At 61.8% G+C, this 26,448-nt stretch overlaps 1 protein-coding gene across 2 annotated transcripts; it reads left to right on the top strand.

The window, feature by feature from the left end:
• SOGA1 (suppressor of glucose, autophagy associated 1) lies at positions 1–26,424 on the top strand. Of its 2 annotated transcripts, none has more exons than XM_033003616.2 (16): positions 1–380; positions 8,297–8,521; positions 10,175–10,333; positions 13,022–13,084; positions 15,949–17,184; positions 18,184–18,303; positions 18,486–18,611; positions 18,973–19,203; positions 19,381–19,488; positions 19,787–19,954; positions 21,055–21,306; positions 21,482–21,553; positions 21,926–21,996; positions 22,253–23,702; positions 23,798–23,939; positions 24,954–26,424. In XM_033003616.2, exons 1-16 carry the CDS (start codon positions 249–251, stop codon positions 24,980–24,982), a joined length of 4,584 nt encoding a protein of 1,527 aa, XP_032859507.1. In that variant the 5' UTR covers positions 1–248; the 3' UTR covers positions 24,983–26,424. The 2 variants fall into 2 exon arrangements, with proteins under 2 accessions (XP_032859507.1, XP_032859508.1); XM_033003617.2 differs by having other exon boundaries at positions 137–380; positions 18,187–18,303.
• The last annotated feature ends 24 nt before the right edge of the window (positions 26,425–26,448 follow it).

Raw genomic sequence — 26,448 nt, 5'->3', positions numbered from 1 at the left:
CGCGGCGGCCGGGCCCCGGCCCCGGAGCGGCCGCGGGGGCCGGGCCCGGGTCGGGGTCGGGCCCCGGAGCCGGCCTGACCGACAGCAGCTCGGAGGTGTCGGACTGCAGCGCCTCGGAGGAGGCGAAGCTGCTCTCGCTGGAGCTGGGGCTCAGCGGCAGCGACGGCGAGTCCCCGGGCAGCGCCCCGCCGCCGCCGCCCTCGGCCGGGGAGGCCTCGCCGTTGCCCGAGGAGCCCTCGGCCGCCTCCATGGCCAGCAGCCGCCTGCAGCTCAGCACCTCGCTCGCCTTCTCCGACCTCACCGAGGAGCTGCTGGACGCCGGCACCGACGGGCTGCTCCGCGAGCTGGAGGACCTGCGCTCCGAGAACGACTATCTCAAGGTGGGCACGGCGGCGTGGCGCGGCGCGGCATCCCGGGGCGCGGCGTGGCGTGGCGCGGCATCCTCGGGGCAGTAGCGTGGCACCTCAGGGCATGGGTCGGCAAGGCTCAGCATCCCTGGGCACAGCGTGGTTCAACACCTCCGGGCACGGCACGGCACGGCGTGGCATCCCTGGGCATGGCTCTGCATGGCACAGCATCCCTGGGCGATAGCATGGCTCAGCATCCGTAGGTACGGCACGGCACGGTGCGGCATCCCTGGGCACAGCTTGGCTGAGCCCAGAGTTGCCTGGTTCAGCTTGGCATGACATGACTGAGCCCAGCACGGCCTGGCTCAGCTGGGCAGTGCAGCATGGCATGGCTGGGTGCAGGGCTTTGGCGTGGCTCAGCCCAGCACAGTGTCACTGGTGGCCTGGCGGGTGTAGCTGGGCGCAGCTGGGGCTGGCCTGGCACACTGTGCCTGGGCTTGGCTCAGCTCGGCATAGCGTGCTGTGGCTGGATGTAGGGCATGGCTTGCCTAAGCTTGGCAGGGCCCAGCTGGACATAGGGCAAAGCTCAGCTTGGCACAGCATGGCCCAGCTGGGCCCAAGACCTGGCCGGTCTCAGCACAGCAAGGCCCAGCTGGGCATGGTCCAGCATGATGTGGCATGGCTGGGCACCACTTGGCTCAGCATAACATGGCATGCTTTGGCACAGGGCTCGCATTGGCACGATGTGGGCCAGCTTAGCCTGGCACGACCCAGCTGGGCATGGCATAGACGGGTGCAGCTTGGCTCAGCACAGCATGGCCAAGCCTAACATGGCCCCAGCTTGGCACAAGTAGGCTCAGCACCGCCTGGGCTGGCACAGCTTAGCAAGGCACAGCTCAGCATGGCACGGCTGTTCTCAGCCCAGCTTGGCATGGCTGGGCATGACACGGTTTGGCTCAGCGCAGTTTGTCATCCTGGGACGCAGCATGGCATGACCTGACCCTGCACGGCTGGGCACTGCTCGGCCCAGCACAGGCTGAGATGCTCCCCGCTGCCCTCCCTGCCTGCTGATGCTGCCAGACCCTGGGGAGATTTCCCAGCTTGCTTCTTTCCACCGGTTCCCGTGCTCCCCGGGGCCTTTTTCCAAGTGCACGGTGCAGCTGCCTGGTTCATGGGCACGTGGAGAAGCCAGGGCAGATGTGCTGCATGGGAACAGGGGCACAGGGCTGTGCCACCTCCGGTCACACACCGACCCGACGCACCTTGGCACATGGTGCCTGCTGCGGGGTGGGCACAGACACACATCAGCTGCCACGTCCCGGTGGGATGCAGGCATTTTGCATCCTCTGCTCTTCTTCAGGAGCTGTGGAGCTGTGGATGAGATGCTTGTGCAGTCACCTGCTGGGGGGTTCAGGGGCAAGTACTGCATCTCGCTGGAGGCTCTTTGGATGTCGCAGGTTGGAAATCAGGCCAGCTCTCAACCACTGGTGCCAAAGTTTGTAAATGCATCAGGATTATAGCTACAAGGTGGGAGCTAGGTGTTGGGTGATGCGCTCGAAGACGCTCAGTCAGGCCCTTTGTCCATTAGCAAAACCCCAGTTCACAGCTGGTGTCCCAACTTCTGCCAGAATTAGCAGCAAGAGCTTAAGGGCTTTGATTTACTGAGAGCTGGAAAAATACAGATGAGGCCCCTCCAGTTTCCAAGAACGTGCGTGCAAACGCTGCCGTGCCTGCGGACTGAGCAATTGCTTCCTCCATTTCCACGTGATCTTCCCGGCAAGCTGTAGGCATGCGGGGTGTGAGTATTTTACCTGCCATGTGGGATGGCAACGAAAATCCCCCAGCCAGAGCCGTGGGGAGAGCTGCTGGAGGTGTGTGCCAAGAAGTGCCGGGGGGGAGCTGGTGGCACCCTCCCTTCATCACCTTGACATCTCCTGCGTGCGCTCACGCCAGCGCATGGGTCCCTCTGCCCACACCTCCCCGGGATGTGCATCCTGCTCGTAACCATGATTTCGGTGTTGTAGCTCGCTTCTCCTGATGCTTGAGCAGGAGTCTGGGGGGTGGTATCGTGGCTCCAGCTGGGCAGAAGCCATGGACAGACACAGGCACCCCTTTGTGCTCCCCAAAAAGATGAAAGATTTGCCCCGTTTCTCCAGCAAGGAGCAGAAAACTGTGCTGGGCTGCAGCAGGGTGCTGGCTTGTGCTGTCTCTGCTAAAAATTCAGGGATTTGGGGCCTTATAACAAAAATAAAGCCTTAACCCAAGCAATCAGCATCACCCACCCTGCTGTGCAGCCCAGGTTGCAGAGCAGCATGCAGGGGCACTGTGGAGGTGGCCCCTGGCCTCAGCACCTCCCCTCCCCTGGGGTACGGATGAATCAGATTTAGCAGAGGTGACTTATTTCCTAGGACTCGCCCAAATAGCTGCAAATTAATATTTTACTATTTCTTTATCAGAGCTGGCTAAAACCTGGTGTGTTTTTAAAGAGAAATGAGGATTTTGGGGAGTGGGAGGGTTTTGGCAACGTTTTGGCACGGGCCAGACATGTGTGGTGCTACTACGCCTGTGTGATGCACGCTGGGTTTTGGAGCTTCCCAGCAGAGCACATCACAGTCCTCTGTGGCAGTGCCAGCTCACGTTGCATCTTTCCTCGGCTGCCATAACAAAATGTACATATTTAAGCACACTTTGCCCGTTTCTCTTTGCAACCCAGATTTTTTCAAAGGCTCTGCCTTCCTTCTCCTGCTCTGGGTGTACTGGGTGGGCTGGTGTCTCCTCTTGGTCTCACTTTTGGGTGCGTGCACCTACTGTGACACACACACCCCACCCCACCCCCCCATAAATGGGTTATTTCAAGCACTTCCCCAAAAAGGGCCGTTTCTCGTGCGCAGGTTGGCAGCCTGGTGAGGGAGGAGGTGTCTCGGGTGTCCTTGCCCCATCTCGCCGTTGCCGAGCCGTGCGATGGAGAGCAGCTCCCAGCCCTGCTCAGCGGGCTGGAAAATGTGAGATGCGATACGGCAGCAGCTGTGGAGGGACAGGCAGACAAAGAGTAGGCACGAGAGAGGGTTCGGAGCAAGGGGAGGGGGTGCCTGCAAACCCTCTTCTCTCCATGGAAAGGGAGAGGCGCCACGTAATGCCAGGAGAGTAGTCCTGCCTGCTCCGTGTTGCCCTGCATCCCGCGGGGTTTGTGTGCATTTCCCAGCTCTGTGGAGAAACACAGCGGGTGGGTGGGTGGGTGAGTGTCTTGCTTCCCCCAAGGCAGGCGGGGACTGGTGCGTGCCACCAGCAAGGGCTCGCTGAGAGCATCCCCCCCAAGGGCACGGGGGGCTGCAGGGGGGACCCGGAGGTTGTATCTGGGCAGCCTGGTTGGCACTGGGTCCCAGTTCTGCTGCTGCTCAGATCCTGCCCAGCCACAGGCGCAGGGACCGTGCCCGGGGGTCCCAGTAACCGCAGGCAGAGCTGGGACGCAGGGCTCTGCCGTGCATCACCCCCCAGCAGCCACGCTGGAAGGGGCTTTGCAGCCTCTTGCCTTTTCAGACACTGCACGACACGGGTTGGGCTGCAGAGAGCCCCCAGCTGTTTGCCTGTTAATTTATGGGGGCAGGTGTAAAGCTGAGAAATGTTGATTTTTCCCTCGTTGACGTGCTGTGCTCTCTGCTGAGTGAGAGCTGGCGTGCCAGCCGGGGGCAGGGCTCAATGCCCGGGCTGCTTCACTGAGCTCCAGCGTGACATGGAGGGAAGGATGGCTGATGTTTGCTGTCGGAGCTGGGCTAGAGCTGCTGTTAATGCACCTAAAGACACCCATGTATGTGACACATGGGTGTGCCTTACCCATCCTTCAACCCCTTGCACCCCACCACGGGCTCGGGGCAAGCTGCGTTTGCTGGGATCCTCTTGCTGGCAAGGGACGTGCCTGGGCACCCTGGGCAATTTTCTTTCGAAATCTCCTCTGATTTTATTTTTTTCCTTAGCAAATTCTAGCATAATTCCCTCTTCTGTCTGGCGGGGGCTCAGAGTTAATTGAAAGCTGCTGCTTTTGTCCTGTAATCTCAGAGGAAGCGGTGCTTGTTGCTCCTGGATGGTAATCCCCGTCTTTGCACGGGGGATCGCAGGCGCCACCGCTGCCAGTGCAGCCCCGAGCTCCGCACAAAGGCATCAGTGCAAAACCTACAGGCAGTTTCCACCCTTTCTCCTCCTTTGCACCTTGTGCTGAGGTTTGGGGGTGCGGGTGCAGGCAGGGCTGTGCTCCCCGGAGGGTGCCTGGGCCCCGCGGGCAGGCGGCTGCTGCTTGGCTGCGCCCCAGAGCCTGGGGCTGCCGAAGCTGAGGGTGTATGTGCTGTCAGCAGCACAACAGCCAGCCATGTCGTTATTTGCATGATCCTGTTTTGTATCCGTTGCTGCTTTCTGCTTCTAAAAGATAGTGGATCCTACTGGGGAGCTGCCAGCTAGCGGGAGGCCCCTGGTCTGGTCTGAGCTTGCTGCATTCTTGCAGGTGCCTAAACCAGCATGTAACTCCCCTTGGGCAGGAGATCCGAGGGTTTAACTCTTCTGCTGCAACCCATGATGGGTCTGATCTTGCATTTTGGGGTGTGCTCTGCCATCTGCATTGGTCGCCCTCCTGCCATGCCACCGTTCAGGGCTATCACCCTAAAGCACAGCCCCTTCCAGGTCTTGCCCTTCCTGGAGGAGCTGATGTTCTCCAAGCATATGTCTGGACACGGCTGTAGCTGTTGCCTTCTCCCGCCCTGAAAATGCAGTGGGGTTTTTTTCTGAACTGGAACCAGGCAGTTTGCATCCTACCTTGCCACTTCTTAGTTTCCTTTAATAATCTCCCCAGGGAGAGACAACGTCTCCGAGGTTTGCTCAGAGAAGGTTGAAGGTGTATGTCGTCTCTCAGGTTCCTCCATCAGGCGTAGCCTGACTCCTGCAAACATGAGTGGGGTATTTGCTTCTGCACACTGTCATCCCTTGGGAATTGAAACATGTCTCCCTGGGCTGCAGATCCCCAGCATCTTTTCCAAGACAAGTGACTTCTGGCATAAAAAACCATGAAAGCTTTGCTGTTGCAGAGATGGGGTGAGCAGGGGTGCAGTAGCAGATGAACGGTGGTGAGCAGCCCACGGCTGTGGTCATGTTGGAAAGAAGTAATTTATCTCATCCTCAGTGTTGCCCACTACGTCTCTCTTTCTACATGTTATTTAGCATCGCTTATGGTGCTTCATGCTCACAGCACCAGCCCTGAATTTGGGATGTTTCTAGGGTGTTTATCTCCACTCCAGGCTCTGTTCTCACCTTGGTCTAACTGAATCTTTTTTGCTTTGAATTTACAAAGATGGGCGTCAACCCCAGGAAAGGTGCAGATGCAAAGGGTGAGGCTCAGTGGCGGTCACGGACCCCCGAAGCGGTCAGGGGACCTCTGTGCACCCCATGTGCTGCCTCCAGACACCGCGGGGCTCTCCCCGTTGCAGCCGGGCCGTGGAGGTGGTCAGGTTTGCTGTCCTAAACTCTCTTCCAGTTTGCTGGCATTTTTTTGCTCTCTGACCCTAATCCAGTGACTGTGGCTTAGTGGCACAGCTTGCCTCCGAGGGGCAAGCCCAGGGTGGGCTGTGCCACTGCTGGGCTGCGGCTGCTTGAAGGGTTTATTGGTGTTATGGGGTGCGGGTGAATTCCTGTCGCTGGAGTGCAGGGAGGCATCGCTTTCCTGGCCCCTCTGGTGCCAACCCTGCTGCAAACCCCCAGCCCTGTTCCCCGGGGGAGCACCCTATGAGGGAGCAGCTCGGGGTTGTGCTGCTGGGCTTTGCCCAGGCAGTGGTTCATGCCGGACATGGCCTCCCCCTAAACTTAACGGTTTCTACAACCTGAGGTATAAACAAGCAGGAGCTCTCAGCACAGCAAGCCCAGGCTTCCTTCCAGAAAATGTAAGGTTTGCTTGGGTTTTTTCCAAGGTCCCTGCTCCCTGCCTGGCTCGGCTGCTGCCTGGGGAAGCCACATGGTGAATGGAAGCCGGTGTGGTCAGCGCTGGGGCAGGATGCAGGCAGCCCCGTGTGCCTCTGCAATCATATCAAAGCCACGATTTCCATGAATTTGATGGTGAAAGGTTGTTTTCCACCACGCTGTTGCAGAACGCCTGCTCACCTGCCGATGCATAATGCATTTTTTCCCATGAAAGCTCCTAAGGACTAGTTCCCATAAACCAGCTCGCCGGGCTGGTTTGGCTGATGGGGGTGTTGCTGGGTGTCCCCAGGGCCGTGGCACTGCCGCGTGGGGTGGGCAGTGCTGGCGGTGGGTTTCCCGCAGGTTCGCTGACCCGCGGTCCGTCGTGGCTGACGCAGGGCTGTCCGACAGCACGTGCGGTTCGTCCCTGGGGGGTTTCACGACCGAGGTGTCAGGGGGATGTTTCTGAAACGTGCCTGCAGTGATGCCCCTTCACGGAACAGTCTCTGGCTGTCCCTGCAGCAGCCCAGCCAGAGGATGCCCTGGTGCCCCTCTCAGTGCCTCAGGGCTGTTTCTGCCCTGCTTTTGTGCTCCAGACCCCCCAGCAAGAAGCAGAGCGGCGGAGGGCAGCCAGGACACTGGTGCCCACGGTGCCGCCGGGCTCCGGCAGCCTGGGCCGGGAGATAATCAGGGATTGTCTAATTGACGTTCCTTATTTGTCACGTAGTGTTTAAAGCCAACAGTGAGCAACTGTGACTTGTCCCTGCAGCTGCCGCCCTCCCCAGGCTCAGCTTTGCCTTTCGGGGGGAATTCTTGCAGCTGGGGCTTTGTCCGGGCTGGGCGAGCGCGGCGGCGAGCGTGCCAGCGCCTGGCAGAGCCGGCACGGTGCTGCTGTCTCGGGCTGTGGGTCACTGTCACGGGCAGTGTCGGGAGCAGCAGGGTCCTGTCCCCCCCTGCCTGGGGTGAATCGGGGATGTGCATCCCTGCTGCCTGTGCCCGATCCTCATCGTGTCCCTCCCTGGGCTGTGCTGCGGTGCAAGGCAGCGGCGTGAGCCCCTCACCTCTCCAGTGGCAACTGCATTTGGCAGCGATGGGAGGTGTTTAGTGGGGGGGGGGGGTTGGCAGGAAAGCAGATGCTTGATCCCCTCCCAGGAGCGTGCCGGGTCTGCCGGGTCTTGTCAAGGAGAACAGCCAGTGCAACAGCTGGAGCATTTGCTTGGAAGATTTGGGTTGAGATCGTGCTTTTGGGGACGTGAAAAGAGCTTTGGGCAGTGCAGCCAGTGTGTCCCCGGGGATTGGAGGGGACAGTCCTTGAGCGTCACCCGGGGGCCAGAGCTCTGTGCTGCACAGGGAGGTGGCACTCGGGCAGCGGCTGTTGCAGGAGATCCCACAGCAGTCATGGAGGAGGCTTTGGGTCAGCACTGGTGCCAGCAGGATGTCACCCCTGGCCCTGCTGTGACAGTGATGCTGCGGCCCCGTGCTGGAGGCTCTGCTGGGCTGGGAGATTTATTATTGTGAGAGCTGATGAGACTGGGAAGGGGCGGGAGGGGGACCCAGCCTGACGACTGCTGCTTGGTGGCAAAACAAGAGGCAACCTCTGGTCCCTAGTGCTGGTGGCATGTCCCCGTGTTGCCTCCCCTGTTTTTGCCTGCTGTCTCCTCCTTCCCTCGCCTGCCTTCCTGACACATCTTTTCCAAAGACGACCTACATTTTTCTCGCCGTGGCTGCTGCCTGCGCTGCTCCTGCAGCTCCTCTCCCTCCCCCACCTTCCTCTTTCTTTCACCGCAAATATTTATAGGCGCCGTGGCTGGCTCGGCAGTGGGTGATGGTGCCCAGCTGACTCAGAGCCCTTTTCCTGCAAGGATGGGGCTTGACCTGAGGGGTCGAAGGCCTGTGAAAATGGCTCGTGGGATGAAGGAGGTCAGGGGAGCCCATGGTGGGGAGGTGTCCCGGGGGGGAAAAGAGGGGAGAGCAAGCTGTGGGGTCTGTCCCCTCTAACACGCATCTCCCCACAGGATGAGATCGAGGAGCTGCGCGCCGAGATGCTGGAGATGAGGGATGTCTACATGGAAGAGGACGTCTACCAGCTGCAGGAGCTCCGGCAGCAGCTGGACCAGGCCAGCAAGACCTGCCGCATCCTGCAGTACCGGCTGCGCAAGGCCGAGCGCCGCAGCCTGCGTGTGGCGCAGACGGGCCAGGTGGACGGCGAGCTCATCCACAGCCTCGAGCAGGACGTCAAGGTGAGGCCCGGAGCGTGACGTCCCCGTCCTGGCAGTCCCCAGGTCCCCCAGCGTGGGTTTTGGTGAGATGTGGACGTGGTGGCTGGTGAGGAGGGGGCGGCGAGGGGATGTTGGGGTGCAAGGAGCTCCGCGGGGTTGTGCTGTTTGTGAAGCTGTTAATGGGGACATCATGATTCCTCGCTAGCGGCGATGATAGGAGAAGTGGGGAGCAATGCTGTCAGCTCACAGGTGGTCTGGGCATGGGGGTGACTGGGGGCGGGGGGGAATCCTGCGGGGGGAGAGGGCCAGCGTTGCCCGAGGATGGGGCTCTCACAGTGCCATATGTGAGGTTCATCCTGTGCAGGCTGGAGCCCAGCCCAGCCGTGTGCCCCAGAATTGAGCTCCCTTATCCTGCACCGATGGGAACGGGATGGGACCACCGCCTTGGGCTGGAGCCACATGAGTGTACAGGGAGGGAACATGGGGACCAGGACCCTTGGGGACTTGGGAGCTGTTCCTCTCAGCCCTCCGGGAAACCCTGCAGAGCCCCGGGCCTTTGTGGCAGGCAGGCTGGGGCAGGGACAAGGGGATTTCTGCGGGGTGACATTGCCTTGCCCTCGCCAGCCGCTGCGCCTCGAGGAGCCGCTGGTGCTGGTGAGTGTTTGCCGAGGGCTCTTGCCGACACGGCCGCTGCCAGGAGGGGGGTGCGGTGGCAGTCAGGGATGGCTAGGGTGTGGACAGGCCACAGCTCCAGGAGTAACTTAGGTTTTTGAGCAGAAAACAGCTGGTCCTGGAGCTGAGATGTGCCACAAGTGCAGGGCTGTGAGCCCACCTTGCCCTGTCTGTCCTTGCCACGGGCCCAGCCCACTACCCAAACCACCTGGCAGCCCCAGCTTGGGGTGCTGCTGCCAAAAATGCCCCCACCTCCAGCTTCTCCCTTTCTGGGAAAGAAAGCGCAGCCCATCCTCGGGAGGAACAGGAGCCTAACCTCACAGCCTGACCCCACCCCCAGCCCTGCAGTGGGGCTTGCTGCTGCCTGCACAGCACTGGTGCCCCAGGCTGGCCAGGGGACCAGGGGGATTAGGGACAATTTTTCCCTTTCTGTAGATGCAGGAGCGAATGCTTTGTGCTGTTAAGGTCCCTTTATGCCAGGGGCTGCTCTCTTGCAGGGCTCTGGAGAGGGGGGGCTCTGGGGCCGTGCCTGGGATGGACAGAGGCACCCTTCACCCTGGGGGCAGCTGCTGTTTTTTCTGTAACGTGATGCAGCAGCTCGCCTTTCTCCCAGCCAGCACAGCTGCTCCCTGTGGTGAGAGGCTGCCTGCTCTGGTGCTGCTCGACGATGGAGGGGCTTTTCCAGCCTTGCAGTATGGGAAAAAAGTACAAGAAGGTGACAAGCATCCTGCATCCTCATGTTAGGGCTAGGGAAGGCAGAGTTTGGGCAGGGGATGGGGACACAGAGCAGCAGCCTTGCAGCTGGTGAAGTCACAGCAGTCACAGCACGCAATCGAGGGGACACACACACAGGGGCCAGGGTGTCACCCAGCATGGTGTCTGCTCTAAAGGGTCTCCGTAACAGCCCGATGATCTCTGCATGAGGGTGGTAGGTGCCCAGGCACTGCGGTCCCAGCCCCACCTGCTGCACCCAGCCTGATGACAGCCCCGTTGTGTCCCCAGGTGGCCAAGGACGTCTCTGTGCGGCTCCACAATGAGCTGGAGGCAGTGGAGAAGAAGAGGATCAGGCTGGAGGAGGAGAACGAGGACCTGCGCCAGCGGCTCATTGAGACAGAACTGGCCAAGCAGGTGGTGCAGAACGAGATGGACAAGCTCCGAGAGGTGAGTGGGACACGGGAGGGGGGACCAGGAGGCGTCCCCAAGGCTTTGCCCGTAGCAGGTGTCCTGGCCCTGCCCTGCAGGATCCCCCATCCCTGCTCGCATCGCTGAAACTCAAACTGTGCTGCAGATGCTTGCGAAACCCGAGCAGTGCCTGCCCTTGGCCAGGCGTGCTTCATCCCACCCTGCGGGCACGGGGTGGCTCTGCCCCATCCCGGGTGGGGGCTACGGGACTCCCCCCCCCGCACGAGAATCACATTATGTGTCCTTGGCCACTTGCTCAGCCCGGCTGCCTGGGCTGTGCCCAGCTCCCACTGGCCAAAGCTCTGCACGATGTGTGGCGTCCGCTGTGTCCCTGGCGCCGTGCCCAGTGCTGGCCGTATCCTGACCGCACTCTGCTGGTTCAAACTGGGCTGAGCTGCAGGGCTGAATGGCAGTGATGGCCCGGTGGTGTCCCAGCAATGGCCTGGTGGTGCTGCAGAGCACAATCCCATCGGGGTCTTGTGAAGCCACGTGCCACACTTGTACCCACATGCACAGGACCAGGGTGCTCCGTGCCATGCCAGGTTTGGGACCAGCTCCCGGCCAGGAGCGATGTCATCTTCAGAGGCAGGAAAGGCACCGCGGTGACACCGTGGGCTTGTGATCCATCGCAGCACTTGTAACCCACTTCCCTACTGCCCGGGATGCCTTTGGTCCCCCGGGAACCTTGGGAAGCATCGCTGGCTGAGCCGTCGGGGCGGCGTGTGGGAGGAGACGTGCCGTGGCAGATCTCGGGCCCTGCTCCCACTCAGGATGGGGATGTGATGCAGGGAGGGCTCTCTCTGCCCCCAGCCACCCTCCCCTGCGCGGCGGGGCGGGGAGCCAGCACACGGCTTGGCATCTCCACGGCCAGCTCCAGTTAACGCTGGGGCCAGCTCCGGGCAAGCCGCAGGACCCGGCTGCGGTTGCACTGGTCCCCTCTGCAGCCCCCTTCTCGTGGGGTGGCACGGAGCAGCGTCACCCGAGACGGTGGAGGTCTTGTCCCTCCGCTGCACAGCCTCTGCTAACAGGCGTGAAATGGATTTCCCTTCAGCCAGCGAGCGCGGGCTGAATAACAAATGGCAGCAGCAGGAGCTGAGCTCTCACGCTTGAAAAACAGGCAGAGAAAATGGTTGCGTGGTCAGTGCGCAGGGAGACCTGAGCGGCAGCTGCTGCCTCGCCCTGGCAAAAGAGTGTGGGGCGGGATACAGGCCCCCCTCTGCAGCTGCGTGAGCCCGAAGGGGACGCTGCGGGCTGGCACGAGACTTGGCACAGCTCTGAGCACAGCTCCCTGAGCCTGGGGACGGCGTGTCCCCAGGCTAGCAAGGACATCGGGGTTACTCGATGATTGCAGAGCACTAATTAGACAAACAGTGAGTTAACAGCCCTCCTCCGCCTCCTCCCTCCTCCTGGAGGGCGCGGAGCATGGCAGAGCTTGTTAGCAGCCAAACCCACGTGGAGTGGAGGCTGCGTGGGGCTGGGCTCACCCCTCAGGGCTGATTATCTCTCCCTTCCAAGAGGTTTCTCCCATAATTGGTTAATTGTTGGGATGGGCAGATCCGTCCCCAAAGGCAGATGCATTACCCCTCCGTGGCATCTCCTGGGGGGCAGGAGAAAAATGGGACTGGTCCAGGCACCCTGTGCCAACCCTGCTGCATCGAGCTCGGCCGCAGCGAGACACTTAGGCATGGCCACCAAGGGATGCTCCCAGGGTGGAGCGATGACAGCCGCCACCAGACCCGGGGTGCTGTGATGGGGCTGCGTGGGGCCAGGCGATGCCCTTGGCCAGCCCCGGTCCCCAGCGTGGTGGGGATGAGGGATGCCAGCGTGGCACAGCCAGCCCCTGGGAGAGGCTCTGCAGCAGCAGCAGCAGCTCCCGCGATGGTCGTGGCCTTAATAGGAAAGACTGGAGCCCGGCACCTTGGCACAGGCAGCAGCTTACATTTCACAGCTGCTTTCTTTGGCTGCTGGGTCTCAGCGCCAGCTTGGAAATAGGTCCAGGTCAGCCACATGGATCAGCTCATGGGGTGCTGCGTGGATGTTCTTGAGGGTTTTCCCCTAGCTCACCTTCCCAGATAACTGGCCTTGCTCTGGACACCCACTTTTTTCCCCTCCTCCAGTCTCCTTTATTGCTCTGTCTGGCCTCCCCCTCTCCCAGCTGTCTTCACTAGCCTGGAGATTTTCCTTTGTGTCCCCAGAGACCCCGAGGGCAGAGTCAGCATCCTCCTGCTGAGGAGCCCTCCCCATAGCTGAGCAACCAGGATGTGTCCCTTGCTTGGAAAAGAGGTGATGAGGAATGTCATCATCTTACTGCTCCAACCCTGGGATGCCCTGAGAGCCATGCCTTGGCCTGGGGGTTGGATTCCCTGCTCCATCCAGCCCTGACAGGACCATGACTCAGCCTCTCCATGGCTCATTTCCTGCTCACTCCTGCTCTCTCACTGCTCACTTGCCTGGAGGGGGAATTTCTGGCCAGATCTCACGATATGATGCTTGCCAGTCCAGCTCCCCCAAAGCAAAGGGCCTCAGCGCGATGGGGCTCTGGTGTTTTCCTGGGGTTCACAAGCAGCTGGAGAAGTCAGTGTCAGTGTCCACCCACGGTGTGTCTGTCTGTCCATGACGGGGCCCCGTGCCATCACTGCGGGTAACAGCTCTCTCTTTTCTCTGCAGAATTCCCTGAAGAAGCGGGGGTCTCGCTCCATTGGGAAGACTGAGAAGAAACCATCAGTGCAGGTATCGGCACCGGCGCATCGGGGACATGCCGCGGTGGCCCACCAGCTCCTCAGGTCGTGGTGCCAGCTGGAGACTACGCCTGGCCCAGAAGTAAATCTGGGCATGGCAGCGCTATCCCCTCCCTTGCAGGGCTGTCTTGCCTTTGAAAGACGATGCATGAGGGAGGGATTGATGTGCTGGGCCATCCTCATTGTCCTCTACCGCTTCCTTCTCTCATTTATCAGTGGAGCATCAGTGGCTGGCTGGTGGCTTTAACCCTTTCCACGTGTCAGGGCTGCAGTAAGGAGCTGAAGGACTTTGGCTTTTACGCTGCGAAGCTGCTTCTGCTCTTGGGTTGGAGCTGTTGTAGCCTGGCTCCCTCCTGCCCGTGCCAGCAGCCGTGCTCGAGGGTGGCCCGGGAGCCCTGGGGGTTTTGGGGGAGCTGAGGGTCCCCGTGGGGAATGGCTGAAAGCCACACTGTCCCTGCCCCACGCCAGGCTGCTGGGGCAGCGCAGGCGAGGGGGGATTTGCGAGCGGCAGCAGGATTTCAGCTGTCACTTGCTGTTGGGCTGAGCTGCTGTGACTCACTAATGCCGTTACCACGGCTCAGAGGGGCAGAGCTGCTGTTGCAGGAATAGGAATGCAAGTGTATTAATACTGGAAAAAGCCTCTTTTAAAGGCAAAAAACCTGGAAGGTTTATTTTGGGGAGTAGATCTGCTTCCCCAAAGCCGGAGGAAGGCAGGGAGACCCTGTAAAGACACTCCTGCCCCACGCTGCTGAGAGCATCTCATGGTGGGGACTCCAGGCAGGGTTTCTGGGTGACCTGTGTCACTGCTAGCACAGCCCACTCTGTGCAGCCACAGGATGGGGATCCTCAGGTCCTCAAAGACTTTCCCTCTCAGTCTTCTATTTATCACCTCCTTTTAACTCCATCCTTGTGAGCCCTTTCAGGCCAGCTGATGGTCTCAGAGCTCTGCCCCACAAAGAGTGGGCCGTGGCTTTGCCCCTCCACCCAGCTGTGCCCTGAGCCAAGGGGGCTGTCTGGGATCCCCTCCATCACTGCCTTCCTGAGGCTGAAATACAGCCCCTCCTCTGCCTCTTCCCAGGGCAGGAGACAAACCCCAGCCCTGGGCGGCAGTAAACCCACCCCCTCTGCACCCCCACAAAGCTGAGACCCCTCAGCCTGGGGGCACGGGGCTGGATGCAGCCCCAGCTCTGCGGTGGGACTGATGCTCCAGGAAGGAGCCGGTGCTGGAAAGCAAACTCTGAGCTTCCGTGGGTGCAAATGTCCCTGGACATGTCCCCACCCCCAGCACTCCCTGTCTCTGGCAGCCGTGGCCCCTGGGCACAGATGCTTGTGACTCATCCGTGGCTTCCTGGGCCCCTTTCCTGCCCGGCTGCGCTGGGCAAGCATTGGTGCTCACCAAAAATGGAGCTGGGGGGGGGACAGACTCAATCCTGAGGTCTGTCCTGGACCCCAGGAGCACTCGAGGTGGTCTTGGGGACATGTGTGTCCCTCCAGTGATGCCAAGGGGCAGAGGGACACGCTGGGCTGCTGCTTTTTTTTTTTTTTCCCTGGAAAAACAGGAACTGAGGTCACGTCTGCCCTGCCGGGGAGAGCCAGCCCTCCCCTAACCTCCACAGCTAATTAGTGGGGGCACGGCTTTATTGCGCCTTAGCGAGGCTGCGTCTCCGTGCGCGAGCGCGGAAGAGCAGCAGGGTGGTTCCTGTGGTCACAGCAGGGCGGTTGGGGTATCGAATGGCACCCCAAACTCACACGACGCCCCGCCATTGCCCCTGGCCTCAATATGAGCAGCCCGGGCAGTTTGCAGAGTAAATAGCTGCTGTGGGGTTTCGGGGGTGTGAGCATGAGCATGGCTGGGGTGGGGCTGGAGGGCCAGGAGCAGCCAAAGAGGGGGACAGCTGGTTTCGGCCAGCCAAGGAAATGGGGAAGGGGAGGAGTTCAGCCACCCGGCCAAAGGGCTCGGGATCCAGCACCCTCCCGGGGCTCCAGGGGGTGTCACGGGGCCAGGGTCGCAGTCCGGCAGGTCCCCTCCTGGCAGTCACCGCGCCAGAGCTCGGAGCGCTCGGGTGACCCCACGGCACGGGAAGCCGTGAGCTGGACATCAGGAAATCCTGGTCCTCCATCCAAAGAGCTTTCGAAAGCAGAGAAACCGTCTGCCTGGGCAAGTAGCCGAGATCCTAACTGCTAAATTAAAAAAACAAACAAATAAAACAAAACACGTGGAGTAACATCCTAAGAAGCAAAGGTGCTTGGTAAGGGACCAGCAAGCTGCTGGGTGGGGGGGTTGCCTGGGTCTTCTGTCCCCTGGCAAGGTGGTGGCAGCAAGGACAAGTGCTGGGCGAGGACTGGGACTCTGGGAGGTTTCCAGCCAAAACGACTGCTTCTCCACCCTGTGATGGAGCATACGGGGCTGAGGGGGAGGAGCAGGGCCCTGGTGGCGGTGGGGGGGAGGTGGTTGCAGAGGCAGCAGCACCAGTTGTTTCAGTGCTTGCCAGCTTTTGGGAGGAAATCTTGTTGGTGGCTTTTATTTTGCTCTGTGGAGTCCAACAGCTTTCCCTCCTCTCTCCTGCCCACGGCGGACTGGGCTGCAGCAGGGCCGGGCTCAGGCCCCACATTGCCCGTCGTGCTCCGTGGCCTTCCCGGGGCCGGAGCCGTTGGTCTCCTTGCCCGGGCATCCTGCCCAGTCTCCAGGCTCTCCCTGAAAGCCTCCAGGATGGATCTTAAATTTGTTTTCCCGCTCCCTGAGCGGGGGCTGCAGGGATCACCGGGGTGGGAGGGTGGCATGTCCCCAGGGCTCGCTCAGAGCCACAGTGGCGGCTGGGAGCACGTTTCTAACGACCGTGCCCTCTCGGTCCCCAGGAGGACAGCGCAGACCTGAAGTGCCAGCTGCATTTTGCCAAGGAGGAGTCAGCCCTGATGTGCAAGAAGCTGACCAAGCTGGCCAAGGAGAATGATGGCATGAAGGAGGAGCTGCTGAAGTACAGGTCCCTGTACGGGGACCTCGACAGCTCCCTCTCCGTGGAGGAGCTGGCCGACTCTCCCCATTCCCGGGAGGCTGAGCTGAAGGTTCACCTCAAGCTGGTGGAGGAGGAAGCCAACATCCTCAGCCGGCGGATAGTGGAGCTGGAGGTGGAAAACCGCGGGCTGCGGGCAGAGATGGACGACATGAAGGGCCAAGGGGACAGAGAGCTGCCCGGGCAAGACGTGCGGTTCCTGGCGGGTGTCTCAGGCTGCGGGGACGGAGGGGACACGGTGGTGGAGCTGCGCCGGCACCTGCAGTTCGTGGAGGAGGAGGCCGAGCTGCTGAGGCGCTCGCTGCTGGAGCTGGAGGACCAGAACAAGCTCCTCCTGAACGAGCTGACCAAGTACAAGTCGGACCATGAGCTGGACGTGACGCTGTCGGAGGACAGCTGCTCGGTGGTCAGCGAGCCCTCGCAGGAAGAGCTGGCCACGGCCAAGGTGCAGATCAGTGAGCTGAGCGGCAAGGTGAAGAAGCTGCAGTACGAGAACCGCGTGCTGCTCTCCAACCTCCAGCGCTGCGACCTGGCCTCCTGCCAGACCACCCGGCCCATGCTGGAGACGGACGCCGAGGCCGGCGACTCGGCACAGTGCATCCCCACCGCCGGCTGGAGGGACGGGATGGGCAGCAGCGAAGCCGACGGGCAGGACAGGGTGCCCGGCGGTGGGAAGGTGCCCGATGGGCCCGCCAAGCTGCTCAAGCCCAAGGACCTGGAGACCTTGCTGGGCATCCGGGACCAGGCGGCGCTCGTCAGCAAAGCGATCGACATCTTGATTTCGGATGCCAACGGCTTCACCTCCGGGCTGAAGGCTTGCTTGGACAACGAGTGTGCAGGGGGGCTGCTGGGCGAGGCGGTGGGTAGCGGCGGCGAGAGCCCCAGCGATGCCAAACTGATGAACGTGCTCCTCATGCGGCTGGGCGTGCTCCAGCAGGACCTGGGCTGCTTCGCGAGGAAGGTGGACCACCTCACCGGGGGCCTCAAGGAGCACACGGACTCCTCCTTCCCCTTCTCCAGCCCCAGCAGCCACGACACCGCCAAAGAGGGGCTGCAGAAGGAGCACGCCTCTGACTTCCAGGTATGGGCTTCTTCTCACGTCCCCCCGCAGCAGCTGCCGCTTTATTTGCCGCCCCGTTTCCTCCCGCTTTAACGGAGCAAACCCCGATCCCCAACGTAACCTCCCTCCTCCCTCTCCAGAGCAAACCCCAAACTAACACCTCGCTGCATGCCAGTGGCACCGGGGACAAGGTAGGACTCTGCTCCAACAGAGTGTGCCCAGGGCAGGAGGCGGTGGGCATCCTGGCACATCCCGGCACGGGCTGGTTGTGCCGAGGCTGCCCTGCCCATGGCCAGGGGCTCTTGGGTGCAATCTCACCATATCAGGGGCCGACGTTTTGGCTGCTCTCCCCCAGCTCAGCCCAACGTCCCAGGCTTGGAAGTTTTTTGCTTACTGGGGATGAGCTGGGTGGGAGGAGAGCAGCCTGCAGCCTCCTGAAAGCAGCCCAAATTGCAGGGACCCCGGTTGCGAGAAGCCTCGGCCCCCCCCAGTGGTACCCGGGCAGGGTCTTTTGGAGAGCAGAGGCTCCAGGGCAAATCGGCATCCGAAGGGGAGCACCTCTGGAGCAGCTCATGCCCTGCCATCCCCCTCCTCTCTGGGGGGCCCAGCTCCTGCCAGGGGCCAGGGATGTCAGTGGTGGTTGGGGCTGCGGGCACAAGCCCCTTTCTGGAGCACACTCGCTTGTTCAGAGTCCTATTTTTCTGCATGAGATCCCACCAGCCCCAGGTCCCAGTCTCCCCCAGTCACTGCATGGCACCGTAACTGGTGTTTGCACATTTTTTCCCTCTTTCTCTCTTTTTTCCCCTTTCCCCAAACAATCCAGGCCACGTGTCTCCTCATCCTGTTTTTCCTTTTGGTTTCTGCATTGTCTCCCGCCATGGTGATGAAGCTCCTTCTCCTCCTCATCCTTTTTGTTGTCTTGTAGTTCTTTACTGTTTCGGAGACCCATTGTTTTGTTTTCTGGCTTTTTTTTCTTCCCGCTCTTTTGGTTTGTTCTCATTAACTTGCCCACGCATGCAGCAGCCTGATTTTAGGGACGCCGACCCTTATCGCATCCCCCACGCCAAGGACACGGACCCCACGCATCCCCGGAGCTACAAAACCTGCCGGCCTGAGGAGAACGACTCCTACGCCACCGAGGTACGACGCAGGCAGGGAGCTGCGTCCCCTCAGCCAGCGGGGTAGGGCTGGGCTGTGGGGACACGGCTGTCCCTCTCGGGAGCCGGGGACAAGGGAAGCTGCTGAGCCCCGTCAGGGAGGGACATGGGGAGGCACGGCCAGGCACAGCCCACCCTCCTCATCCCATCCCCGGGCTGTTGCAGATGAAGGAGCTGCAGCTGGTGCTGTCGGAGGCCAACGAGAGCCTGCGGGGACTGCAGGAGCAGCTCTCGCAGGAGAGGCAGCTGAGGAAGGACGAGGTGGACAACTTCTCACAGAAGATCTGCCAGGTGAGTAGGCAACAGCCCCGATGCCTGGAAGACAGATGTCCCCACCCCCATGGCTGTGCCACCTCCAGCCCCAGGCTGATGAGACCCAGCTGGGGACCTGGGCGTCTCACAGCGTGTCCCATCTTCAAGGGGCACGGGGGCTGAGCACATTCCTCCTTGCACATGGCCATGCAGCCGTGCAGGGCTTCCACCCAGGGCAATGCCTCGATGGCCCTGCTATCCCCAGAGTGCTGCCAGGGCGTTGCAGCATCCTAGGGGTGTTAAATACAGAGCTGGCACCAGGCTCAGCCCAGACCCTGGGGTGGGAGCACCACATTGCTGCTGCCAGCCCCTGTCTCGGAGCTGACGTGTCTCTCGGCAGCTGAAGGAGGACCATCAGAAAGCGCTGCTGCGACGGGAGTTCGAGCTGCAGAGCCTGAACCTGCAGAGGCGGCTGGAGCAGAAGTTCTGGAGCCAGGAGAAGAACCTGCTGGTGCAGGAGTCGCAACAGTTCAGGCAGAGCTTCCTCCTGCTCTTCATGAAGCTCAAGTGGTTCCTCAAGCGCTGGCGCCAGGGCAAGATGGTGCACAGTGAGGGCGAGGACTTTTTGGAGGTACTGTGGCCTGAGGGGCTCCCACCTCTGCTGCTGTGGAGGGGGGACCATGCTGTCGGACATCCCCAGGGTTCTTCCTCCTGCCTACGTGTCCCACCCAAGGCAGCTTGGGTGTCCCCCGTCCCTGGCCGTGGGCTGTGGTTCTCCTCATCACCCCAGCCGTGGTGTCTCCTGCAGGTTAACAGCATGAAGGAGCTGTACCTGCTGCTGGAGGAGGAGGAGCTCGCCCCACAGCAGCAGGCGGACAACAAGACATGCGCTGGGGATGCCTGGACCCCCAACACGGTGAGCAGGGTGCCCATGAGCCCAGGGGGTGGGCAGGATCAGCCCCTGCTGCGGCTGCACGGCATGGGGTGGAAGCTCTTCTCGGGCTGTGTGGCAGGGAGGGGATGCTCCCCACTGGCATGTCACCCCCAGGGGTGGTCCCCTGCCCCAGTAGCACCCCCTGTCCCTCACCCTGGGGGTGGGCAGCCCGCAGGGCTGGGATGCAGAAAGGGCAGTTCCTATGGGGTCCCCCTCGGCATTGGGTCTGGTCCGGTGCAGAACCCCAGCTCCCCTCTGCTCACTCCCGATCCCCCGGCAGCCCAACGAGTGCATCAAGACGCTGGCGGACATGAAGGTGACCCTGAAGGAGCTGTGCATGGAGCTGCGGGAGGAGCGGCGCGGCGCCAGCGAGCTGCAGCAGCAGTTCACTAAGGCCAAGGCTGCCTGGGAGATGGAGCGCGCCGAGCTCAAGTGCCACATCGCCCAGGTGGGAGCCCTGGGCACCCCCCGGGCTGGCAGAGCTCCCCCCTTGCCTGCTGGGGACGTGGGGCTGGGGGGGGCTGCCTGCGCCATGTGCCAAGTGCTGGCTGTTGGGCAGGGCTGGGAGGCAGGGTGGCACTGTGGGAATCTCAATTAGCAGCCGCTCCAGCAGATGAGTTTCTATAGCAACGGGCTGGCACGACAGTCTGACTGTGAAGCAGCTGAGGATGCTCTTTATTCTGCTGCTGGGTTTGTCTGGGGTGGGCAGGATGGTACTGGGGGCTCAGCATCGCTCCTCAGGACAGGAATCTGGGAGCAGCATCAGAGCCCTCCTCTCCTCCCCCGGGTCACGTTGTGGGTGGGGGCTCTGCACCCCCCATGGGTGGTACAAGAGGGGTGTACGGCTGCGGCGAGGGCAGGAGGTGGAGGAAGGGCAGCCTCAGCTCTGGGGGAAGCTCCTGCCTGCAGAAGCAGTCCCGTCGGTCCCCCAGCCCTGCCTGCAGAGTGCTGAGGGTTTTCTGCTCCCTCACGTTCTGCTGGCAGCAGCCCACGGCCCCCCTCAGCTCCGCTCCCCAGAGCAGGGGCCAGCACCTCCCAGGCAGGATTTCTCCAGGCAGAGCTCAGCGGTGGTCCCCAATTCCCCTCTTTTCCCCGCAAAGCAGAGCAGAGCTGGCGGGGTGGCAGCACTGCCGTTTCAGGTGCCTTCCTGTCTGCCAGCAGCAGCAGCAGCAGCAGCAGCAGCATCCTCGGGGTCCGCTCTGCCAGCCCCGCGGGTGATGTTGCCCCTCTCCAGGAGCCGGGTCCAGCAGGCAGGGTTGCAGGCAGAGCACAGCCGAGCAGGCAGGACATTCAGCCCACGTCCCACTGGGTGACCGTCTGCTGGGCCGTCTGGTACAACAGGGCTGCAAGCCAGGGCCGGCTGCGGCTCGGCTGTGCCCACGGGCGAGCCGTGCTGTGCACCGTGGGCCTTGGGGACACGCTTATTGCCTGAACTGGGGACCCGCACTGGGAAGCGGGATGCCCACGGCCTTGCCCTTTTACTGGGGATGTTCAGTGCCATGCTGGAGCCACGGGTCCCCCCCACAGCCACCACCGTGTCCCCCGCAGCTGGAGTCGAAGGCAGGCAAAGGGATCGCGGAGCGCGCGCTGCCGGACTGGAAGGTGGCCTTGAAGAGGGAACGTGAGGAGCACCAGCATCTCCTAGCCGAGTCCTACAGCGCCGTCATGGACCTCACCAAGCAGCTGCAGATCAGCGAGAAGAACTGGAACCAGGAGAAAGTGGAGCTGCTGGCCCGCTTCAAGGAGGAGCAGCAGCAGGCAGAGCAGCAAGCGAAGGACCTGCAGAACAAAATCAACCAGGTATGGTGCCCCCCCCGTTGTGAACGTGTCCTCCAGCCTCTGTCACTCGCCCTCCGCGTGCGCCTGAAGAGCGTGCAAACGCTTTTGGGGGACACGCTGGGGGCAAGCAGCAAATGCTTTTGCTTGCCCAGACGGGCACACGTTGCACACGGTGAGTGACCAACACATTCTCCAGTTGCAGAAGGGAGCCAACCCATGGGCATTGAAGCACTCTGAAATGGAGAAGCACAGCAGCAACTGGAAAGAGGTGGGCAACAGAAGGCGGAAGGCTCTCAGGGTGCTCACTGGGCTCGGGTCTATGCTAAGGGTTAGGTGGGAGGTTGTGTGAACCCCAAATAATACCCGCCTTGAACAGCAAATGAAGCTGCAAGGGGGAGCACCAGGGACTGGGGAGAGTGAGAGGGTGGAAAACGTGGCTTCTGTGAGGTTCTAAAAAGTTAACTTAAAATAGATGTGGGCACAGTGAGCCCCATGTAGCCCTGGGAATGGGATGTTGGGCCTGGGTGCATGGGGGAAGGTGGTAGTGCTGGAGAGGAGCAGAATGCAGCCCCTGCTCCAGCCCGTCTGTACTTTGGTCCTGTGCTTGCTGACACCAAAGCTTTCGTCTATGTCCTCCTAGGCTCTCAATGAAAAAATCACAGACAAAGAGACAATCTCTGAGGCAGAAGCCAAGGGAACCAACCTCAAAAGGTGAGTGCGCTGGTGCCTGCATTCCCCAGGGCTCAGGGGAGGCTGTGCAGGGCTGTCCCCGGGCTTGGCAGCTCCAGCAGCCAGGGACAGGGAGATGCAGCCAAGGTCCAGGGTTGTCCTGGAGGCCAAGGGCTCCCATCAGGAGCAGCACTGGGTGCCCAGGAGGGACCCATTGGGGTGGGAGCGGGGTGCCTCCAGCTGCCCCCCAGCCCATTGCCCTGTCCCTTTGTGAGCCCCATCCTCTCTCCTCCCACAGGACCAAGTCCGTTTCCTCCATGTCAGAGTTTGAAAGCTTGCTTGACTGTTCTCCCTACCTGCCTGGAAAGACGGCGCCAGGGCTGGGTGACCATTCCCGGGGCAAAAAGGCATCTGCAGCCACCCAGCTCCTGCCCAACGGGATTCGGGACAGCGCCGGAATCCCTCCCTCAAACTGTACATATGTGAATATTGAGCAACCTGCCCCCGACAGCCTGGCCAAGGAGAAGCTGGGCATCTCCTCCTGGGACTACTCGCGAGCAAGCAGCCTCTCCGGGCACGACCCAGCCCAGAAGCAAATGCAGAGGAGCTACACGGCGCCCGACAAGACGGGGATCCGCATCTACTACAGCCCGCCGGTGGTGCGGCGGCTGGAGGCACCTCTGGTGCACAACAAGGAGGGGAAGATCATGATTGAACCCGGTTTCTTGTTCACCATGGCCAAGCCGAAGGAGCCAGAGGAGTCAACGAGCGCTGAGAGCACCTACAGCCAGTGGCTGTGCAACTTCTCCAAGCAGCAGCGGGAGCTGCTGGACGGCGGCACGGTGGAGAGCGCGGTGCCGCCGGTGCCCCGCTTCCCCCCATCGCTGCACGACCTGGAGATCTCCGGCAACATGAGCGACGACATGAAGGAGATCACCAACTGCGTGCGGCAGGCCATCCGCTCCAGCTCGCTGGAGAGGAAGGTGAAAAGCACCTCCAGCCAGACGGTGGGGCTGGCCCACGTGGGGACACAGACCATCCAGACGGTGAGCGTGGGCCTGCAGACCGACCTGCCGCGCAGCAGCGGCGTGCACAGCAAGAGCTGGTCCCCACGCAGCTCCTCCCTTGTGTCGGTGCGCAGCAAGCAGATCTCCTCCTCCCTGGATAAGGTCCACTCCAGGATTGAGCGGCCATGCTGCTCCCCGAAATACGGCTCTCCGAAGCTCCAGAGGAGGTCTTCCTCCAAGCTGGATGCCTCCAAGGACAGGAGCCTCTGGAACCTGCACCAGAGCAAGCAGAACGGCTCTGCCTGGGCCCGCTCCACCACCACCCGTGACAGCCCTGTCCTCAGCAACATCAACGACGGCTTGTCCAGCTTGTTCAGCGTGGTGGAGCACGCGGGCAGCACCGAGTCCATCTGGAAGCCGGGCTGCCCCGAGAGCAGCCGGGCCAAGCCCGAAGCGCCCAAGTACGGCCTCGTGCAGGAGTTCTTCAGGAATGTCTGCGGGCGGGCGCAGAGCCCCACCGCCCCCCCGGAGAAGAAGGAGGCCACCGGGGAGGAGGGCAGCAAGAGAGCCGAGCACCCCAGCCCAGCCACCCACTACCCAGCCGAAAACATCTCCCGTGTCTTGAACAAGAAAGTCCTCAAGCAGAGCAGCTGCGAGGACCCCAAGCCCTTGTCCCCCGGCCAGGGGAGTAAGGACGCAGCCCTGCGGGACCCCGACCTCATCTCGGCCATAGCCAGCGAGGTAACGAGGCAGGGTGCCCCCCGGGGTGTCCCGCCGTGGCAGGGGACGAAGTGGCCGACTGCTCTAACCCCCCTGTGCCCTGTCTATCTTTGCAGGACACGGCGTGTGACTGCAGCTCCCAGTCCCTCACCTCCTGCTTCGCCCGGCCATCCCGCTCCGCCGTCCGCCATTCCCCCTCCAAGTGCAAACTGCACCCCGCGGACCCCCCCAGGGCGGAGGAGAAGCCGGGGGGCTCGAGTGAGTGAGGCCGGGGGGCCGGGGGACGCAGCGTGCCTGCTTTCCACTCTCCTGCCGGAAGAGCGCCCGCGCTGACGCCCCGCGGGGGCCCCTCTCGGAGGCGGCGCGGGCGCATCTGTCTCCTAACCGTCCCCTCGCCCCCCGGGGACGCTTACGAAGCAGATGTGGAGGCGGAGGCTGCCGGTAGCCCCGGGGTACGTGGGGACATCCCGCCTGGGGTGGCTGCTTCACCCGTGCGGAGACCCGCTCCCTCGGAGCCGCTGCCCAGCGCCCCGGGAATGTCAGCTAAGGTCCCGCCATGCCGAGGGCTCGCCGGGGCCCCGAGAAGGGGAGAACAGCCGGGGGAGGCTGCTGCCGTAGACAGGGCAGGGCTGGGGTGAGGTGCAGCAGGGATGCCCTGCGGGTGCGGTGGTTGGAGGCGCGATGCCATGTCGGCCCCCGCGGGCGGAGGGTGCTGGCTCTGGCCCCCCGCGGCCGCTGCCAGCGCTGCCCGAGCTCCGGCGCATCCCTGCCAGCCCCGATTGCAGCGCGGTTGCATCAGCCGCGGGGCCACTCGTGCTTCCCTGGGCAGGAAGGAGGCGGGGAGGGTCCCTGCGGTCACCCGGGGTGGGTGTGGGCACCCTCCCTGGTCACCCTTCTGCTTGGGGGGGGGGGGGGGGTGGAGGAGGGAGGGGGCTGCTGAGCTCCTTCGCTGCCAGGGTTGGTCTCCCTGGCTGCTCCAGCTGCAGGGATGGGGTTGCTGGGTGCACAGCGTGGGGAGAGACGGCGGGGGGGGGGCGGGGTGTGGGTGTGTGTGCACACTCGTGTCCTGCCACTATCCCGAGGGGCCACAGCTGTGGTGCCCCCCCTGCATTGCACCCAGCTCCCTGCCTGGGGTCACTTGTAGTTATTTGCTCCTCCAAGTGCTGAATATACATATTTCTCTTTGGTTTTTTCTTTTTTTTTTTTTTTTTTTTTTTTCTTTTTTTTTTTTTTTTCCCCCCTCCACTTTTGGCTCTGCCCAACTCCGGACAGCCTGCAATGTAAAACCAAGTCCATTTTAAAAATACCGAAATGAGCTACATTGGAGATGCACCAATTGGATTAAGAGATTGTGGGTTGGGAGGCTGCAGCGTGGCCCGCAGTCTGCGCCATGCATCCCTCTGTCACCACCAGAAAAAGCCTTATCCAGGGAGGGAGGGAGGCAGCGGCCACAGCCCCCACAGCGGTGCAGAGCTCCCAGGGCTGGGGGGCTGTGTCCCAGCCCCACACAGAGCAGCGTTGGGCAGCCCCAGAACACATCAGAAATTTTGGGGGCATCTGCCTGACCTGTTTTTGAGCTGCCTGCCAGGGGCCAGGCAGGGATTCACCCAGCTGGAGCTGCCTACAGGTGCCCGCGCCTCCTGGGGCTCTGTGCATTGCTCAGGGGCTGTGTACGTTCCCCCAAGGGCTCCGTGCATTGCTCGAGGGCTCTGTACACTGCTCCAGGACCTCTGCATTGCTCTGGGGCTCTGTGCATTGCTCTGAGTCCACGTACACTGCTCCAGGGCCTCTGCGCATCGCTGTCATCTTGCAGCTTCCCTGAAAAAAAATATTCCTGCTGCTGAAGCTGCTGCCCCCTCCCGTCCAGCCGCGCGCTGCCCGCAGCAAGCAGGCTGCATCACTGCCACGTCGCAGCCTCCGTCAGTATCTCCGCGACGGCCGCTCACTGCCTGTGTCTCCGGACACACCAGCATCAGCCAGGGCCCAGCAAGCCCAGCACCGATGGCCTTTTGCTCCTGGGGCGCCTGTCCGGCCCCACGGGGACCCTCGTCACCCGGGTGCGGGACGCGTGGGGCAGGCGTCACCCACCCTCACCAGCAGCCGGGGCCAGGCAGCATCGCTGCCTGCCACGGAGAAGTCAGGTCCCTGCACCCCGGCAGGCGCAGTGCTGCCACGGGCAATCTCCTGCTGTACATAGATCCTTTCTGGGTGTTTTTTAGCATTTTCATTGATAACGGGGGGTTTGGTTTTGGTTGGGTTTCTTGTTTTTTTGTTTTTTTTTTTTAAAAAAAAAAAAAGACTCTCTACTTTTGGAATGTGGTTTCTCATTTTTACAACTGCCTTTTAATTATTTGTAATATTGGTCCGTTCTGTCTTTCTCTGTAAATAGCGGTGCTGGGCATTTCCTGCGGGGCTGGGGGCTGAGCTGAGACCAGCAAAGATTTTGCAAAGGCAACGGGGAAAATTTGCTTGAGGTGTGGAGGTGGCTGATTCAGCCCTGGCCCCCACGCAGCCTCTGTCCCTGTCCTCCCCACATGTCAGTGCCCGGCCCGGGGCAAAGCCCAAGGTGCTTTAGGCAAAGTCATGCTTGCCCCTGCCCTGTCCTGCTTCCTCTCGCCAGCCCATGCCAAGGTCGCATGAAGGGCACGTCCTGCCCCGATGACAGGCCCCCTGCCCACCCCGTCCTGCACCCCTGTACCATGCCTGCTTGTTGTGTGTTGAATAAAGACCCTGCAACCCCTCACCCACGCCCTCGGTGCTGCCTTCC

The sequence above is a fragment of the Tyto alba genome, unplaced genomic scaffold (genome assembly GCF_018691265.1).
Source record: "Tyto alba isolate M040663 unplaced genomic scaffold, T.alba_DEE_v4.0 Super-Scaffold_33, whole genome shotgun sequence".
Lineage (NCBI taxonomy): Eukaryota > Metazoa > Chordata > Aves > Strigiformes > Tytonidae > Tyto > Tyto alba.
The sequence above is the reverse complement of the archived record's forward strand: the minus strand, read 5'-3'. Positions and strand labels throughout refer to the sequence as shown.